This window comes from Amborella trichopoda, chromosome 2 (genome assembly GCF_054954075.1).
Source record: "Amborella trichopoda isolate Santa Cruz 75 chromosome 2, AtrichopodaSantaCruz75HAP2 v2.0, whole genome shotgun sequence".
Classification (NCBI taxonomy): Eukaryota; Viridiplantae; Streptophyta; class Magnoliopsida; order Amborellales; family Amborellaceae; genus Amborella; species Amborella trichopoda.
Genome location: NC_142337.1, coordinates 15,978,997 through 15,999,179, shown reverse-complemented (window position 1 = coordinate 15,999,179; position 20,183 = coordinate 15,978,997). Strand labels below are relative to the sequence as shown.

The 20,183-nt window shown below is 36.0% G+C and overlaps 1 protein-coding gene across 9 annotated transcripts; it reads left to right on the top strand.

Annotated features, from left to right (window-relative positions):
• Window positions 1–601: 601 nt before the first annotated feature.
• LOC18445783 (ATP-dependent helicase rhp16) lies at window positions 602–19,234 on the top strand. Of its 9 annotated transcripts, none has more exons than XM_088858175.1 (18): window positions 602–858; window positions 961–999; window positions 1,106–1,168; window positions 1,374–2,302; window positions 4,980–5,102; window positions 5,203–5,276; window positions 10,264–10,369; window positions 11,683–11,761; window positions 11,851–11,991; window positions 12,133–12,218; window positions 13,445–13,514; window positions 14,272–14,388; window positions 14,624–14,857; window positions 16,898–17,002; window positions 17,154–17,306; window positions 18,334–18,422; window positions 18,539–18,619; window positions 18,710–19,234. In XM_088858175.1, the coding sequence occupies exons 1-7, from the start codon at window positions 795–797 to the stop codon at window positions 10,346–10,348; spliced, it is 1,377 nt and encodes a 458-aa protein (XP_088714301.1). In that variant the 5' UTR covers window positions 602–794; the 3' UTR covers window positions 10,349–10,369; window positions 11,683–11,761; window positions 11,851–11,991; window positions 12,133–12,218; window positions 13,445–13,514; window positions 14,272–14,388; window positions 14,624–14,857; window positions 16,898–17,002; window positions 17,154–17,306; window positions 18,334–18,422; window positions 18,539–18,619; window positions 18,710–19,234. The 9 variants fall into 9 exon arrangements, with proteins under 9 accessions (XP_088714301.1, XP_088714302.1, XP_020530133.2 ...); XM_088858176.1 differs by having other exon boundaries at window positions 13,440–13,514; XM_020674474.2 differs by lacking the exon at window positions 10,264–10,369.
• The last annotated feature ends 949 nt before the right edge of the window (window positions 19,235–20,183 follow it).

Genomic DNA, 20,183 nt, shown 5'->3' with positions numbered 1-20,183 from the left:
TCATGCCAATAGAAATAAAATTCAATTTGCACCATTGATAGTCAAAGTGGATTCCCTCTAAGAATGAATCTCGACCATCTATTTGATGAATTTTAAGATCTAAGCCTTTACAGACTCAAAATTATTATTTTTAATTTTTACCACTATCATCTAATGATCATAAAACATTCTAAAATTTTGGAAAGGGAAAAGTTTGTTCTAAGGCCTAGATTTAAGCAATTCCTAAAGTGGATGGCAATGTTAATTGGCTAAAACAAATACTTTCTAAATAGTGCTTTCAAAAATTATTTTTTTCAAATGTTTATTGGAATGAAAAGCATGTATATTTAAAAATTCAGGTAAAAGTACTTGATGTTTAAATATTGTTTCATTATATTACTGTACAAACATTACATGAAATCATTCCCAATATATCCATATGCTTCTCCTATGTATATATTTCTCTTTGTATTCTTTTCCTCTATATACGTGCGTGAATTTAAAAATAAAAAATAATATTTTGTGATTTATGTTTTTAGACCGTTAATTTATCGGTGGTAGTGGCACCACCAAGCCTCAGGGGACCAAAATGTAGACGTGCGTCCGATCCTTTTTTCATTTCATAATGCACCTGTCTCTTTTCCCGCCGTTTCAAGAATGCACTGGCGGAGGAAGCCTTCTTCTTTCTTGCTCTAAATTCTCCCTCTTCCTCATTTTCCCTTTGCAATTCTCCCTTCTCTCTCTACCTTTCTCATTTCTCTCTCCTCCTCCCCTTCTCTCTCCTATTCTCTCTCTGCAGTTTTCTCTGAACAACTATGGTGCGAAGGAAAGCAATTCCAGTGCGAAGGGAAGCAATTCCGGTGGGAAGCTCAACGGGAGGTCAGTTTCTTCCCCTTCTGAAAACAGTTTCATTTACCCATTTTAATTCCTCTCAGAATATATGGCTTATCTTTGCTGCTTCTCTCTTTTCCCTCTAATAAGGAGCGACTGATTTCTCTGTGTCATTCACCGAAGAAAGAGGTGATCATTTCTTCCAATCATCTGGTCTAACTTTCTTTAAACTATTTCTAAATTATGGTTCCTGATGGAGAGTCTTTCTTTTCAATCTTTAATTTTTTTCCGGTAGCTAGAAGGCAAAGAAATGCACGCACTTCTGATTCAGAAGAATCTTGGTCATCTGATTCGAGTGGTAAGCCCTCTGTTTCATTTGGTTTTAGCTGCTCAAGTGAACAATATTTCTTTTCTTCATCACACATTGTTCGTTTTTCTCTTTTTATCCATAATCTTGGTTCTTCGTCCATTTGTATAGAATTTCTTTGAATTAATTTTCTTTGAAATAATTGATTTGCCGTATGAAGATTGTCATTTTGACTTATGGATTCCATGGAATTCAGAATCGGATGAGTCCTTGGAGCCAAAGGTTCAATCTCAGAGACAAACCAGGCCCCAGGTGAATGCCGCAGTCAAAGAAGAAGCTGGTGATGCACCTGAAGTGAATGATGTGATTGATTCTTTGAGAGTACCAAAACCTAGTGAGACTGAGGAAGATTTGAACATGAATAGAAGCCCAATTCGTGATGTCGTTGATGCAGATATGATACAGAAAAACCCTGGTGTCGCAGCCCTAAGGAATATGAGGAAGATATACAGGCCAACATGGAACTTCCCACATAAATACCATTTCCCGCGATTGCCATGGGAAAAATGGGAGGAAGAGAACATTGACTGGTTAAATGATTCTGGAAAAAAAGATATTGAATTGGATCCTTTGGCCCCCTCTAATGGTGGAACCCCTGATTCAATTGACCCATCTCCTGAGATATTGGTTCCTCTATTTCAGTTTCAGAGAGAATGGTTATCTTGGAGCATGAAGCAAGAGGAGTCGGAGATGAGGGGTGGTATTCTTGCCGATGAAATGGGAATGGGAAAGACCCTTCAAGCCATATCCCTTGTTCTTAAAGCCCGAAAACTTCCAAACCCTTTCGTTAAACCCAAAATGCCCATTGATGGTGGTTTGCCTAGAGTGAAAGGAACCCTTGTGGTTTGCCCTCTTGTTGCTATCAATCAATGGAAATATGAGATCTATAGGTTTACAGCTCAAGGAAGCAACACAGTTCTTATATATCACGGCACCAAACGATTTAAGGATGCTTTGCAGTTCTCAGAGTATGATTTCATTCTAACCACCTACTCCATGGTTGTGGCAGACTACAGGAAGAATGTTATTAGTCCAAAGCCAAAGAAGCAAACCAAAAAGCTGTTTCCAGCCTCGGGGCCATTTCATTTGCATTCGGTAAAATGGGAGCGCATCATCTTGGATGAGGTAAACTTTGTTCAATGATTCCATTGAAAAATTTCTCAATTTTGATCAAGTCTTTGTCATGGGTTTATGATGTGCTTGATTGTTATGTGTGGAAACTTGTCTGACTGCCATTTTCTGATTCAAACTTGTTGGATTTATTCATGTTTTCTAGCCTTGCTTAGAGTTTTGACAATAGCCTGATCATGTTGAAATCGTAATATTCTGCTTTCTATAAGCATCTAAATAATATGTATCGGAATGTTCATGGTTACAAAAATCTCTTAAATTTGATTTTATTCTTCTGACTTCGAGTTGCGTTGGATTCAACCCAAACCCTACTGCCTACGAAGTTAAGAAATAATGGTTCTCTAGTAAATTACCTGGAAAGAACGACGGTTTGCATGGAATTAAAAACTCTATGTTATGTTTCCTCACAAAGTCGTTAACGCCTCTGATCTGTACACTTCCAGACTATTTCTTCTTCAGTAAGTTATATTCTCAATATTATCTTGATAGTCTACTGCTCTTTAGCTTCATGTACCTTCTACCCAACTCAAAATGTAGTCTATAATTGTAATAATCTGCTTATGATTATGTTGACTTGTGCTTTAGATTCCAAACATTGTCATTTTTATTGGTCTGTGTTTTGCAATTATCTAGACCTCATCTTTACTGTTTTATGAAGTGATCACTGTATAAATTTTATGGATCCCTGATTCATTCAAAAAGATTAAACCTTGTACATTCTGATTCTTTTTCTTTTTTTGATCGATCCAAGGTAGGTTACTAAGTTGTGATAGTTCAACTTATAACAGTAACAGAGACCCCTGTTTCCACAGAGAAACAGGTTTCACAAATCTGGGAGTTATTTTGAAATCAGGAAAATTTGAGCCTAAAACTGTTTCGCATCCTAGATACGTGACAATTTGGATTAACTCAAATTGTGAAGCTGATGAGACAGATATCATATACTTAGGTTCTTTGTTGTAATGAAAGCATCTAGGACACTACTGATGGTTGTCCGTTCATAGAGTTTGGAAATTTATTTTCTTATCTTGCAAGGGGGTTTCTTTCCACTTCTTATCAGTTGAAATCCTTTTGGATTGAAGTTTTTGTATTTGTGATGCCAAGCATTTCTTGCATGCTAAATTTTCGTTGGTTTCTTTCTCTTTGTATTTGTTATGCCAATCCTTCTAGACACAGGTACTAGGTGATGGATTCTTTGAGCCTCCAAAAGTAGGATTTGGGGACTGGTGTATATTTATATATCTATATATCTCGTTGTTTGCTTTTGTCTGTGTGTTCTGTGTAGTGTGTGGGTGAGTGTGTGTGTTGTGCAACCCTGTCTGAAAATTTTTCCTAAATTTACTTGAGGGCTAATAATGGTAATATGCATATCCTGCAAATGAAGTTTGAATTTCCTGAGTCTCTTGCCCATGATACTCTTCTACTCTCAAAGATGGGTTTTAATTTTTAAAATTACCTCTGATGTTCTATCTTCATGATAACAGCAAATAAGTCTTTTTTTTTTTTTTTTTAAAGTGAATGAGATATTGGCTTTCCAAAGAGAGAACGTAAGGTTTTAAAGAGTGATAGGGTTTTTAGAGAGACAATGTTAGAGATAATACGAATGATTCAGATTTGAGAACGAGATTGGGTTTTTAGAGATAGAATAATTTTTTTTAGAGAGAGAAAGAAAGATTGAGTTTCTAGATAGAATGGTTTTAGAGAAATTGTCTTTTTAGGGAGAATAGGTTTTTAGTTAGAGAGAGTTTGGGCTTCCAGGTTTAGAAAGATACAAAGAGAGAGATCGTGTTTATGAGAATGGGCTTTTAGAAATGTAAAGAGAGATCGGGTTTTTAGAAAAATAAAGAGATATTGAGTTTTTAGATAGAGAACATAAATTTGTATAGAGAAAAAAAGATTTTGGGTTTAGAGAAATTGCGTTTTTAGGGTGAGAGATTTTTTAGAGAGTTTGAGAGAGAGGAGAGAATGGTTTTTAGAGAAAAAGAAAGAATTAGAGTTTTTAGAGAGAGAATGTGTTTTAAATATTTTAAAAAATATTTTTAGCATGGATTTATTTTTTTATTGTTTTCTTACTACAAACAACGAAAAATTCTGAAGAGTGACGATTTAAAAAAAGAAAAGAAAAAGGCATATTAAATGGGCCAGACCGGGCGTTATTTGGGCTGGGGCAAGTCATTTTTAGCCTTACTACACCGGCCGCCTGCGGCAAAAAATTCTGGGCCAGCCTGGCCCCATAAACACTGGTGCACGGACCCAGCCTGATAGAGGCCCAGAAGCCGGAGGCCCTGCCGGGTTCATTAGCAGGCCTAACTCCTCCACAAAAATTGCAAAAATTCAAGAGTCCTGCCAAGTTATGGTGAGAAACCCACAAAGTATTGGACAGGGTGTGGTTTAGGGTTTACTAGATTTAAGTTAGATGCGTACCCCTTCTCTTTGTTCATGGTTTAAATATAGAAAATTAATTAAACTGAGTCACCATCATCCGAGTCTAAATTAATTAATTAAAATTAACAAAAGCATAAAATATAATATCATATTCATGATGTGTCAGATTTCAGGTCTCCACCTGTCTTGAGCATCCAACCTTGTACACAGGTATCATCATGAGTCAGATTTCCTAATCAATTTTCTAATTCTAAATTCTAACTATTTGAGTTCGCTGTTAAACAAGGCACACTGTATAAAAGACAGCCGAAGGAACACTGCGAAGGCTGTTTTTGCTTTGGAATCTTCTTATAAATGGGCTCTAAGTGGCACCCCTTTTCAGAAAAGTGTTGAAGAGTTGTATTCATTGGTCAGTACAGAGATTTCTTGACCTTCAATGGATTGTTCTTTTGGATTAATACTACACTATTCACTTTATTGGCTCATATAAATTATTTAATTTTCTACAGATACGCTTTCTGCAGATAGAACCTTATGCATATCACTATTGCAAGTATTGTTCCTGCAAATTACTCGATCATAGGTCTGCTATCTGATCTTCAGTTTGATGCCCTTTTGTTTTTCTTTCATTTTGCTTTGGCTAATTGGAATTTAATGCTGATCTCCCTTAGCGTTCAGTGTTGCAGTTGAGATTTTAAAAGTACATATGTCAGTTCATTATTCATTGATAGAATTTCCATTTCCTTTAACTTCTAAAGTCCTGTAAAGCATATGGGCATCCCTTTGTGACATCCCACAACATAGTGAACAAATCTACATCTTTTGAAAATTGTTAGTTCACTGAACTATATATACTCCAAAGATATATCTGGTAATATGATACACATCCGAAGGGTACTGTTGTGTGTTGCCATTCTTTTGCATTTTGAATACATTAAGGATTGTGTGCGAACATGGGGTGGAGTGTATTCTTGTGGTGCACAGATGATTCGTTTGGAAGTAGGTCTCTCCTCATTCCGAGCAGATTGTAATACATGGAAAAATGAAAATGTGCTTTGGCTGCGAGGTTGCCATCCAAATATACCTAAAATAAGTTCCGTTCCTAATTTCCTTTATGATCACAGAGCTTCCATACAGGTTGCTACCAGAAGGCACCTAAATGAGCTCCATTTCCTTTGATGGTCTCTAGAGTGGTCAAAATTGTGAAACTGTCACAGCTTAGCTGGCTATCTAATCATGCTGTAAACATCTCTATTTCATAATTGTGTTTAAGAATAATATAAAACGGTGCGAAATGATAAAAAAGGATTTAGGTAACCTTGGCTTGGAGTGGGTAATGCTTTTCTTTGCTTGCTTTAATGAATAACTTATTTATATAGATTAATTACGCAAGAATATGATATTGATTCTGTGTTTGGCACTTGCTAGGTACAAACAATTAAAACATTGTAATATGGCTGTTGCTTTAAGGTGCAAATAAATACTTATGGTCTCCATTATAAGCAGGATGTCATGTAGATCCTCATGCCATTTTGGTTTGTCTGTCTATTAGTTAACATGATGAAACCTTGTGTGTGTGTGTGTACTTGTGCGTGTGCGCACGCGCAGGGGGAGTTGTGTGGGTATGGGTGTGTTTGTGTTTTCTTTTGAGTAACATTGTGTTAATCATTTTTGGCTCAAGAACACATGCAAAGTGAGAAGTATACCACACAAAAAGAAACTAAAAGATGGGGATAAGAAATGAGATGAATAACTCATCCAAGAGGATGTCTTTGGCCAAGCAAACTTGTGTGTTTAGTGAAATAAGGTCGTATTGCTAATGATTGCTGCTATATAGGAAAGTAACTTGGGAGTTCTGTTTTATTTAATGTTTTCTTGTATCAATGGGGTATCTATCCTTTTCTTAGTTGTGTCTAAAAGTGAGTCATTTGATCAATGAAGGGAGTTCAAAGGCATTTTTACTGCAATCATTGTAGCTAAGTTTTGAAGCATACAGGGGGACTATCAGTCTAAATGTCCGGGATATGGCATGGAACATTTAATCATCATAGTAAAGGGGGTTTAGTAAGTAGTCCATATAGGTCTTGCCAACTGTATGGCTCAAACCAATTCCGATACTTCCAGCAAGCTGATTCAACTTGCAGAGATGACAGTTGCTAGCCGTGATGCGTAGGTTTAAACTTTTACTATATGATCTGTTCATGGATTTGTTTTTGAAAAGTTGCAAAATTTTATATATGTCACAATAGTCTTGATGGATTTGTGTTACAAGAGATAAATCTGTAGTTTAGGTGTGACCAAATGAGATTTTTGTGGCTCCTTGGTTAATGTGTTTCCATTTATCTTTCTATTTCGGTGTCTTTTGGGTATTTGGGTCTTTGTCTTGATGGTTCCTGTAGAATGTTCACCATTTCACTCAATTATTTTGGGATTTTACTTTATTCACTTTATGTTCTCTATTAACTTATTGAAGTTTTGTGTGGAACTGTTATTTCTCAGTTGTGGTAGGTTCTGCTTTGAGCGTTTCCATTTCGGACATGTACGGTTGGATGTTACCTTGGTTCATTCTTTTGTGGCTATGGAGCTCTACTACTCTTTTCCTTTGTATAGTTATAGGGTCCAACCATTTACATGCATAAGAATTCTACTGACACAGCTGACTTATTAGCTATTCCCTTAATGAGTGCCATGTATTGTGCTTCTAAATAAAGTTTTTGTGTTTTAGCCTATACACATGCATATAAAAGTTTTGCTTAGCAAGTGCCACCAAGTCAGAATATATTGGTTGAATTATTAGTTACAAATTCTTAGGGATTACTGCATGCTAGGGTGAACTTTGCGAGGAAGGTGCTATGGAGACAGGCAGCTAGACTAATGTTATCAAATGTGTGATGCAGACTCGATGTGATTGGCTGTCCGATTTGGGGTACTGTCCGTACGGCTCGATGTGGTCCCATAGTGGGGGCAGCATTGCATATGATGCAGTCAATGAATTAAAAGAAAAAGGAAAATCATAAAATATAAGAATGCATTGAAAAACGCATGTTTGATTTATGTGATAGTAGAAATTTAAATTTAGTACTTCTCTCAAATACATTAGCTATCTGAGTCGCTTGGTAACCTGATTATCTGATGAAGAATAAAAGAGTTTGTTGTCTTAAATGTTGTATAAAGTAATCACTTCACCGAATAGTAATGACAACTTAACAATTTAACGTAATATCCAACGACAAAAAAGTACTTCACAATCACAAGTTTATGGCCACAACCTCGCAGCCACAGCCTTAACATAACTTTCAAACTCTAACGACCAAAAGTTCATAACATATAAAGTATAAAAGATAATGAATACACTCGAGCTCAATGAGTCAATAAGACAACTCTCAGTTCTCAAGTCTTAGTCATCTAAGTCATATGATGATCCATGATGTGCATCTCCCCCATCCAAACCCGTGATTGAATAGTCGTCATTGTCAGTATCAGTGCCCACCACATACACTTCTTCCTCCTCTTTCTCCTCCAAGTCAGCCTCCACCTCTATGTCTGGAACAAATGTCAATATGGACCTGACTCTCTTCCTTGGAATCTTGTGCTATGCCTTGTTTCTTTCCAAACCGTGTAGCTTGCTCAACATCCAACCAAGCAAGGTCCTCACGCTTGAACACCTGATCTAATTGTGGATCTACTATCTGCTCATGCCTTTGAGTTCATCCAACACAATTGGGTCCACATTCATTTGCTTTAAGAACCTCTTCCTTAGAACAATGGAAGTACGGTTCAAGGGGTTTTGGGAGGTTTATACTTTTTTTATACCATTCCCCCCCTTTTCGGGGTGTGGATTTATTCATGTGCAGCAACATTGCCCTTAATGCAATGCAGTGCATACACATTATGCCGCATATGTGAGCGCAACACAAATTCCTGCATGTGGAGGTGGAGGGTTTGCTCCTAAGGCTGCATTGTTGGGGTATGTGGCCTTTCGAGGCTTTGAGAGCATATAAGAAAACTCATGATTATAGTGATAGTGTACTCTAGTGAGAGTGTGGTCCATGTGGAACAAGAGGGACATACTTCGTAATGCCCATTTACTCACTGGGGTTGGGGGGTGTAAGATTGAGAAAGGAGTCCAAAAATCCTAAGCATGGGGTATAAGGCACAACCACGTATTTTTTGCAGGTTAGCCCTTGTTGAGGTCAGAGAGATGCTCAGGGTGGTTTTAACTAAGAGGTAGCATCTCTCCTATGTGTGATTGGAAGCTTATGAGGGCTACGGCAAATCTTCAACACTACCACCACATGGCATATACACATGATGGCCACATCTATGAGAAGCGATCTGTGAGGTTAAAACATATACATGTGCTGAAGAGAGGGCCCCTCCTGCACTATTGCAATAACGAACATATGTCCATTCAAGATATTGTCTTTAGGAGGAATGTGGAATCCACACACTAGGCTCATGTTCCCATTATTTATTGGCTGGCTTTGATGGTCCAATCGTGAGCACATGTGATGGACTGTAGATTATGGATTCTATTAGGTTAGTTTGAGGAGATAATCCGTGAAACATGGGAACCAACGGAGGTGGAGTGCCCTAGACACTTGCATATTCTTGACCGAATGGATCCATATCTCTTCTAGTTTTGTTTAAAAGCATTTTAGCAAATTCCTTGATTGAAAAATAAAATTTTGGAGTGTGCCCAAAATATTTTATTTTTGCATCACAATTTTTAATATAACACGATTTTTCAGAATTAAAATTTTGTAGGATTTTTAAAAATACTTGTTTGAATTTTAAAATTTGTCTTAGTACATCAAAAATCGTAGACCCACGTGGGGCCTATATGGAGAAGTCCCACACGTGGGTGACTTTTGAAGTGTTGTGGGGGTCCTACGGGTCTCCTATAAGGTTTAGGAAACCATGGAAGTCCCATGGGAACAAGTAGTTTATTCTTGTTCCATTTGAAAAATATTTTCTAGTGTTTTGACAAATTAGGAAAAGTTGAGGATGATTTCTAGAAGGATTAGAAGCTTCTTGGTGGAGTTCGGATGGAATTGGAATTGTTCTTACAAAAAGAAATACAATCCTAATTGGATTTAAAGAGATAGAAATTCCTTGACTCAATTCTAAGGGATAATGGTTCTATATCCACCCTTCACTATGATGGCTGATTTAGGGAATAAATTAAAAGTCTCTCTTCGTCCCACAAATCACCTTAGATTAATGGTCTAGATTGGGTCTTCCTTGGATCTTGTTGAAGAGGATTCAGCAAGGATAAGGATCAGTTTAATGAAGTCCTTTTGAGATGGTCAATGCAAATTACACTCTATTTGGGTAATGGCTTCCTATTGTTCCCACTTGAATTGTTAATTGTATTTTTCGTTTTTTAAATGAATAAAAAGAGTTATTTCTTAGTATCAAGATAGGATGTTTTTCCTTTATTTTATTGGAATGTTTGTTGTATGTGGCACTCATAAATAGACTCATCGGTGTAGTTAATAAAAATTATGAATTTACATACACTACGTGGGATCTATATAGTCACCTTTCACGTGTAACTCATGATGCAGTTGCATAATGCATCAAGCGGCCGCACTTGATAACATTGGCAAGGAAGCAGTCGTTTCTAGCTGGATGCAATTGTCATCGCTCTGATAAGTGGTTTTGCAACTTTAGGTTCCATCTTATGACTCTAACATTGAATGTTATATAATTTGCATATACTGATTCCTGATCTCTTTTAAGGGTAAACCTTCTAGGATTTTGCATCTGTTAGTTAATATAATTATCCAAAAATTCAAAGTGATAGGTTTATATCCAATTGTTAGCAGACATCTGTTCTTTTCTCTCTCTTTTTTTTTTTAAAAAATGCATATCATGCCACTGCTTCTTTAATACTCATTTATTTTTAAAGAGCTCTCCAAATATGATGTCATTCTTTTAGACAGCTGTATCTGACTGACTCTCAAATGGTATTTCGGTTTCTTAATAAAGCCATACAGTTCAAAGTACCAAATGGAAGTGTGTCTATATATTTTAAAGGGAAACTTATCGATACCCCCCCCGCCCCCAACTTGAACTTTCTTAGCAACCTCCCCCCAACCAACTTTTTTATTGCAACTTTTATCCCAAAACATACTTTTCTAGCAAATACCCCCCAAGTAAAAAATTCATAGTTATTTGGGCCAAAATTCCTTTGTCTGTACAAGCTCGCGTCACATCTCCATAGCATGTGCAATGACCAAAGGTTAACTGCCGGACTGGTACAATAAAACCACTGTTGGACCCCAATGCGTAGCTGCCAGACCTTGTGAACAATATGCTGAACCGTAGTAAACGACTATCGGACCAAGTTAAAACAATGTCGGACCGATGTAACCTTGTGGTGGACTGAGGTAAAATAACTGCCGAACCACGTTGCATATTTGTCGGACCGATGGCACCTTATGCCTAATCACACGCACACTATGCCGACAGAGAGTACAATGCTAGATTGGCAGTTGGATGTGCCTAACCGCGTGCACCTCATGCCGGACCGCCTTTACTGTTGCCGGAGAGGAAAGAGGAGAGAGAGGCGTTTTAATTAAAGAGAGGGCATTTTGGTCTTTATTTGACTTTTTTTACTTGGGCGGGTATTTGCTAGAAAAGTATATTTTGAGGTAAAAGTTGTGATAAAAAAGTTGGTTGGGGGGAGGTTGTTAAGAAAGTTCATGTTGGGGGGGTTATCTGCAATTTTCCCTATTTTAAATTCTCCCCAATGATTTCCTATTTTCTAAGGCTGCAAAGTTATCTTTCTAGGAGCAAATAGTGTATGCTATCTTTACTGCATGCTGTTTTTCTGTCCCTGCAAATTAAATGCATGATATCTTTCTCTGTTGGAACTGTTTTTTTCATTGCTGATGCAATTTTAATGCACCTATTTGGGTGCTTGAGATACCCTCTCTTCATTTACTATACCTCTTGATTATATAGTTATTTTGCAAGTACAGATGCCATGAAAGTGGATTTCATTGTGAGAACGAGAACTGTGGCCATTCAACTTCAAAGCATTTCCGTTGGTGGAATAAGGTGACTTGTATTCATTGGTAAACTTACTGATGATTTGTTGTTTAATAATACTTTCTGTGCTTATGATATATAATATCCTTATTCTCTAGTATGTGGCAAAACCGGCATCCTTTCCTACTAGTGACGGCAGACAAGCCATGTTTCTTCTTAAATACAAAATTTTGAAAAGCACCTTTCTTCGTCGTACCAAGAAAGAGAGAGCTGCAGATCTTGCACTTCCTCCAAAGAATGTAAGTTTTTCTATCGTATAATTTCCACAAGAATGAGACCACAAAATGATGGCCGGATTGTTGGTTACTTTAGTGGACCTTCACATTGTTTATATACTATATTAAAGTCTCTGAGCTTGCTACTCTTATATTTGTTGCCAGACTATTTTGAAGGAGTATAATTTGGATAACAGAGAGGAGGAATTCTATCAACCACTGTATTCTCAAATCCACTCTCAATTTAACACGTATGTTCCACCCATTGTCTGATTTCTGCTAAGTTGTGAGTGTGATCATGTCTTTCTTGTGCATATTGAATAATGTTGTAGTCATTAACAGCCTTCGATCTGATTCCTTTAGCGATGTTTTTAAAGGATGGTCATTTAGCATGTTGCTGGAAATATTTTTTTACTTTTTCTTGCTTGCGTGGGAGTTGATTGGAACTTGGGAGGCAGTTGTTACCACACTGTCTGAAAAGTTTTGAGGAAGGAATTTGCCTGCGATGGCTTATCTGAAATTCTGTACTAAGCAATGTTGATTTCTGCGAAAGTAAAAACGCTGCACTTAGGGCTAGCTTCGCCTACAAAACTGGGGGATCATGCATTCCAATTCTGCAGTCTAGGGCCCCGTCAATCGCCTCAGATTATTGTCCTTGTTTTTTGAGCATGGGGCCTGTTTGTCGGTAATTTTGATGGGGAGATGGGAAAGAGAGATAGAGAGCAGGTTGGCAAAACTGTGTTTATTGGGAATAAGTTTTTTCTGATTCCAAGAAACCATGAACCACTTCTCCATGGGAATGGACATGCTGCAGGGGCGTGCCAAACTCCTTTTCTTCAGAGGCATATTGTTTTCTGTTTTTGTACAATCATGCATGCCCTAGATTGCAGAAATAATGTAATCTGGAGGTCATCAAAACTTCTTGTTGCGTAGTTTTTTATTTGCATTACTTTTTGGACAGGATGTTCTGTAATTTGCTGGCAAGTTGGCCTTTCAAGTTTACCTCTCCGATGAATTTGTGCTTATAAATTGGATAATAATTCTCAACACATCACTTTTCTTTTGTTGTTTTAACTCATAGTTGGGAAGCTTTGCTACCAGTTGAATCTCTAGTTTTTTGACAAGTTCTCTTCCTTTTTACATGTGATATTCTGAGAATTTACTCTTAATTGGCTGTTACATTTATAAGAAAAAGATAGATTCTCCATTGGATTCCTTTTGTGGACTGTTCTTTCTTCACAATCTTGAGATCATGTTCATCCAGTGTGCACACATGGGCTTGTATTTTAATTACATGTGCAGCGTACAGTTTTTAGCTCATAGTTTAGTCCCTTTCAGATTCAATGTTAGTAATTACATATTGGGGTGTTTAGCATGCAACAAAATTATAAGTTATTTTATTTATTTTTTACAGATTTATCTTAATCACTGCTTGTAATTTCCTTGAGATTTGAGATGTTTCTGACTTGAAGTGCAGTTACATCACTGAAGGAACTTTAATGAACAACTATGCCCACATTTTTTATCTCCTCACACGGTTACGGCAGGTAGCCTTCTCACCTTTTCTCTTTAGCCTGATTTTGCTGCTGATTTTTGGCTGTGGGATAGATTGTAAATGGTGCATGTCATTGCCTTCTCCTGGCTTCAATCTATGTATTAAGAGGTCATGATGGTGTAGCTTGTGCTCTTGAAAATGTATTAAGCATTAATATTCATCATGAAAAGCATTGCATTCATTCTTAAATGTATTATTTTGGGGAGATTTTGCTAAGAGTAGTGAAAGAAAAGTTTAACCTTCCAAGGCAAAAGAGGAAGTGCTTGTGCTACTAAATGAGAGTTGACCATTACAAGTCAAATTTGAACTTGTTTGAGATTTTAATCTAGAATAATAATCATCACTTTCTGGTTGTGCTTAATTGCTATGCGGTAAGAACATTTTTTATAAAAGGGAATAAATGTCCATCTTTTTTGTTTAAATAAAAGTTGAGCTCCAAGTCAAAACAACCATTTTAGAGTTTTATTTTTTTTTACATACTTGTCATGAATCGTCAGAGTTCTGATTGAATTCTAATACTATTATATAGATTTCTAAAACTATATATATGCATCTACTATCTGTTGTGTTTAATTAGTCTTTCCTCGAACTGATATCTGATTATCAGGATTATAGTTCTACTAGTCTTGAAATGTACCTTGAGCAGGTTTGAACTTGCAAATATGATGGATTTTCTGCTTCTCTGATCAGTGTCTTTACTCATTTATTGATATACTTATAACTGACTCATCTTGGGTAATGAACTTCAGGCAATTGATCATCAATATTTAGTGGTATTCTTTGATTCATCACAATCAAATCAGATTGGCCCTGCTGATGCAGATCAGTTATGTGGAATCTGTCATGATCCAGTGGAGGATTCCGTGGTCAGTTGTTATCTTTTTCTGAGTATTGATGTCAAATGTGTATTCTTTATAATCATTTAATTTATTTCTTGTAATAATTGTTCATGTCTTTTGTATCGTTCTAATATAGTTCCATCTTCTGTGTCGTTGTCTTTGTCCTTGGATTCTTTCATAAATTGGCATGTATCCAATGCACCATCTGATTTATTGTATATAATCCTTGCTATCCTTCTCTTTTAATTGCAATCATTTTCAGGTCACTTCTGGTGGGCATACCTTTTGCCAGGCATGTTTCCTTGATTTTACTAAAACTCCAGGGCAAGTCAAGTGGCCTTCTTGCTCAGAGTCCCTCACTATCGACTTAACTACAAAAGAGAACTCAAAATATGGGAGTAGCAAAATGGCTGTCAGAGGATTTAAACGTTCGGGAGTTATTGATCAGATTAAGAATCTTGACAATTTTCAAACGAGTACAAAAATAGAAGCTTTGGTATATATTTTGATTCTGTTTCTTCATCTATTAATGTGATTCTTTGTTCTTTTTCTTCAGTATAATTTGGTAAAGTTTTCATTGATGGCTCCTATTTATTGTCTTTCCTTGTTCAAGAAGTTTTACGTATGCACCTTCCTTATATGTAAGCATGTTGCCTATTTTCTAATTTTATCATACTATCATTATATTAGATGCTATGGACCAGATGTTTTCATTGTTTTACTTGTGGGAAAGTTCAATTTTGTATTGTGGTATTTAGTTTAGGAGGACAATTTTTTTTCTTTTTTTTATTTAATTATTGTTCTTCAAGTTTCGAAGTTCTAGTCTGAATTGTAGGACCATAGGTTCATCTCTTGCTTTTCAATTTGTGGAACTCAAAGTGCACTCATGTATATTCTCCTCAAGGGATTTTTGTTATTAATATAATTCATTTCCTTCTTTCCATCTTACCAAAACAAAATTTTTACTGGCATATACGAATTTTTTATATTTTACATCTATTAGGCTGAGTGTTACTAGCCTACAAGTGTTGTGTTTGAGAGTGCTGTTAATAAAGTGGAACCTGTGTATAAAAAAATTCATAGTTTCTCACCTTGTGCTAGAAGTGTGATGATCACCTAGACATTGACAAAAAGTTGGTATCTGGCTTTAAAGAGTCATAGTAGATTTATCTTGAGGCGTTTGTACCACTAATCTCATAGCTCTTATAACATTTTTCATTGCTGGTAAATCACCACAATAGGTAGCAGGTTGCACTAGGTGCACAAGAGAATCTGGTTGTACACAGAATTATGATTCTCAAATTTGGATCCAAGTCAAACCTGATAAATGATAGATGTTTACTGAAAATTATCTTTCACATAACCTGCAATATGCAGCATAAGAAAAAACTATGTCTTCTTTCCAAACCTCCAACAAAAAATTTTCATTGTAGATGCCCCCATTGGGAGAAATGTAAGCAGACGTACCTCCTTGTGATCTGATTACTTCCAAATTAAACACCTTAGAACATACCTATATTTTCCGTCGGATTTTGTCATTCTTTCATATCAAGTCCCAAGCTTCGTTTGAAGAAGAAGCTCTAATTGAGAAGCCTTACCTTCATGTGATCCGACTACTTCCAAATTGTGCACTTCATAACACACTTGTAACTTTGCATCGAATTTTATCTTTCTTTCATGTCAAATTCCAAACTTCATTTGAAGAAATAATTCTAACAAAGAATTTCTCTCATTCTTCCTTTTTGTCAAAACCTTGCATTGCCCCTTTTTTTGGGGCTCTCTCTCTTTCAGTATCTCTCATTTTTTCTGAACCTATTAATGGTCTCTTTTTTATCAAAATTTTAGATTGCCTCTTTCTTCTTTGGGGCCTCTCTCTTTCATTCTCTCATATTTTTTCTAACTATTAATGGCATACTTGGATATTGCTTCTGTTTTTGGGACTAATTAGTCAGTTCCCATGTAATCCATGATTTCTCTCCCCGCACAAATGAATTTCTTGTCTTGTCCTGTGTCACACAACCCTATCTGAAGTAATATATATATTAGCATAGAAAACATATCTGAAGTTGCTTCTTTAAAGTTGAGTCAGGAAAATTTCAAATTGTGACTCTATTCCCTAAGGCTCTCAATTTTTTTGTGGACTGCTGTTTAGTCTGAGGTGGAAGTTAGGTTAAACTTTCAGTAGCTCTGGATATGTGTATCCCTTAGGGATGGTGTTCATGGAACTCATACATGTGTGTGTGTGCTGCATGTGAATGCTTCTACATGCAGGTTAGTGAAATGCATAAATATGCAGTCTCTTGAACTTTGCTTGGAACTTATGGAATGTGTTAAATTATCTCTACTAATGAAACCTGTTAAATTTCCTTGAAAACAAAACAAAAGACCTATCTCACATGATTATCTTATTATGTTAATTTATTTGAGTTTAGAAAATTTTGTCTGCTATGATTTTGAGTTATGTCCCTATCTGGAGCTCTTTCTTTGTTAAGTTACTTCTTTGTTAGAGATGAATTGAACTATGGTATTTTTGCAGAAAGAAGAGATTTTCCTTATGTATGAAAGGGATGCAGCTGCAAAGGCAATAGTGTTCAGTCAGTTCAGTTCATTTTTGGATCTGATAAGCTTCGCTCTTGATAAGGTATTTTATATGTTTCAAGTTGTAAAAATGGCTAAAATGGAATCTTGATGGGCACGATAAACTTATCAACCGTAAGAGATATTGATTGTATGATCGTCATTATTGAAAGAAAGTATCTTTTCACAACAATGGTTTGATTTTTTTATTACAGGAAGGTGTAAGATGCATTCAGTTGGTGGGGAGCATGAGTTTGGCAGCTAGGGATGAGGCAATAAAGACTTTCACTGATGACCCAGACTGCAGGGTCTTCCTTATGAGCTTAAAAGCAGGAGGCATGGCTCTCAATCTCACTGTCGCTTCCCATGTAAGTAAATTATCATAAATTTTCCTGGTAAAATTCTTTGTTTTGCATAAATATTAATGAATTTTCACTTCTCATCATCAAGGATTTCCTGTTGGGGTAAATAATTTTGTTCGAGTGTTTTGTTTAAATGTGGTTCATAAATTATGTTCCTTTAAACATGAGAATAAATGCTTATAAGTTCAGAAACAAGAATTTCATTTAAAATGTGACTTGGACACCATTGGCTTTCCAGCAAATGACCTAGATACATTGTTTCTTCTTCTCTGGTTATCTTCCAAATCTTTTACCTATGTTGTGATCCATCCTGAAGCAATATGTTATTACATCTTTCCTTTGGGCCCATTTTTTTGTAATCATTTTACTTAAAACGATGCAATCCATGGTCCTTTCCAATCTTCAAGAGTTAGTGCATTACCTTTTACATGGATGAGGGCTAGGGGTTAACTATTTATGAGAAAAGATATGCCTCTCTTTTGCAAAATTGCCGAGGAGGAGTTGGATTTTCATCATGTTACAATCATTGTTGCATTATTGGGTGTATGTCAATGAATTATAATGGCCTTATATTAAGTGATATGCTGGAAACGGCTTTACTTTGGAAATTCCACTTTATATCAAGGAAAAAGTTTATATATAGAAAATAAGGTGCGCCTCAAAAACTCAAATGGAAAAGGCTGTTCTGACGCCGAAAAGCCTCCAATCGATCATCTTGACCCTGTGATGTATAGGTGTGAAAAAAAATTATTGATTTCAAGTTTTGGTATTAGTGTATCTTGAAACGTGTCATCTAGACCATCCCATTTCCATGATTTTCAAGTGTTTGTATATCTGTTTGATCTACGCTATTTTTAAAGCTTTAAATTTCATAATGAGATATAAAAGTAGATTTGAGGACCATCACTGGGATTTTAGGCACTTGAATGGCATCTTTCGGCATCAATTTGAGATGCACCTCACTTTGATTGTTTAAGGCGCCAACCTTATACCAACCTCACCCTATGGGCGATCATATGGACATTGTGCACAGGTTTTCTTGATGGATCCATGGTGGAATCCAGCTGTGGAGCAACAGGCCCAAGATTGAATTCACCGAATTGGACAATATAAACCAGTTTGGTAAGATCTGCTCTAGAGCTCCATACTTAGTTTCTTACTTTACTTCCTAAGATTGTGTCAGTTCCTTCTATTTAGTTCACTTTGTATTTTTTTTTTCCTTTTTTGTTCCATAATAGGATCGTCAGATTTGTAATTGCAAACACAATCGAGGAGAGGATTTTGCAGCTGCAGGAGAAAAAGAAATCAGTATCTGCAGGGTATTGCTCTTATTCAACAAGGCTTTCCATTAACTAAATCTGTTATTTTTACTCTTCAATCTTGATCAAATGTGCTTATATGAACAATAGGATTGTGGGTGGATCTTCAGAGGCACTGGGAAGATTAACCCAAGAAGATATACGATTCTTGTTCCAAATTTAGTTTTATCAGAGGAAGTTGTGCTCTTTCAGCTCTCCCAGACACAAGAAACTCAACAATTTTGGGTGATGTCTTGGATTTTGGTGTACATATGGGATCATTGGGTTTTGGTGCATTTCCCAGTATAGAAGAAACGAATTTTGTACACATGTAGTTTCAATCATTCAATGTTTGCTCAAAAATAATCTGCTCAGCTCTGTGACCAACTTTTGGCCAAAAATTGAGTCATGGGGAGAAACAAAGGGAAAAGAAGAAGAGATAGGAAGGAGTTGCTGAACTCAATTCTTGTTGTTGGTTTGATTCAAGGACCCTTCCCATACAAAATGAATCAATTCATATGGAAAGCCTGTGGAACCCCTCCCATTCTTGTTCATGGGACATGAATTCCCTACTTGTACAATTTACTGTAGTGCCCCTTATCTTATATTCAATTCCAAGTTCTTTTATTGGACATATATCTCATCTCTCTGCCCCTCCCTCCCTTCCCTGCCTTCTCTCTATGTTGAAAACTGCCAAATCAGACTATAGTCAGCAAGTCTCCTATTAAACCTCCTTTTTTTTTCCTCTTAAAAAATACTCCCAATTTTGTAATGGAAAAAACTTATATAAGGTGCCAACCTTATATTGTAAAAGTAAGGTGCACATAAAAATTCATTGAAAAAAGTTGTTTCGTCACTAAAAAATTCTCCAATTGATCATCTTGGCCTCGATATGGATATGAAAGAAAAAATGAATTTCAAATCCTAAAATTAGTTCATCTTATAACATATTATTTAGACCATCCATTTTCAATATTTTTAAGTCTTCATAGATTTGTTAGATTTGCACCATTTTTGGAACTTTCAATTTCATAAAATACGTTTTTTAATGAGATTTTGAGATGCATCTTACTGTGATTGTTTAAAGATGTCACCTTATGCGGATCTCACCCTTTTTTTAAATCCTTGAAGTACTTCAAGGTTTTTCAAAAGATCATAATAAAATTTTTTTTTTTAATGGAATTGATACAAATTCGTACTTTTTCTTTTTCTAAAAAAATTCTTTTGAGAATAAAGTCTTCCTCATAACTTTTATTTAACAAAAAAGTCCATTAGAAATTGTCATCACCAAGTTCTCTTAAAAAATTGTATTAGAAGAACATGATGTATGTATTCCTAGAAAAATAATCTCTCAAAATAATTGTATATCTCAATATAACAAATATAGTTACACATCTTAACCTAATGAAATCTTTTTTTGTAAACCAAGAGCATCATTATAAAGAACATGAAAGATTCAACCATAGCCAAAGATCTGACAACTGGGAATTCAAAATGACGATCGAATACTTGGGTTTTCTTGCCTCTATTTTTTTTTGGTATTACTAAGTATTTTGTTGTTTCCTTTTCGTATACTGGATGGACC

Excerpts from the sequence above, each read along its gene's own strand:
- LOC18445783 (XM_020674474.2), top strand. The coding sequence starts at position 795 with ATGGTGCGAAGGAAAGCAATTCCAGTGCGAAGGGAAGCAATTCCGGTG. Across the intron at positions 11,992-12,132 it reads TTGCACTTCCTCCAAAGAAT|ACTATTTTGAAGGAGTATAA; the intron begins GTAAGTTTTTCT and ends ATTTGTTGCCAG. Across the intron at positions 14,389-14,623 it reads ATCCAGTGGAGGATTCCGTG|GTCACTTCTGGTGGGCATAC; the intron begins GTCAGTTGTTAT and ends AATCATTTTCAG.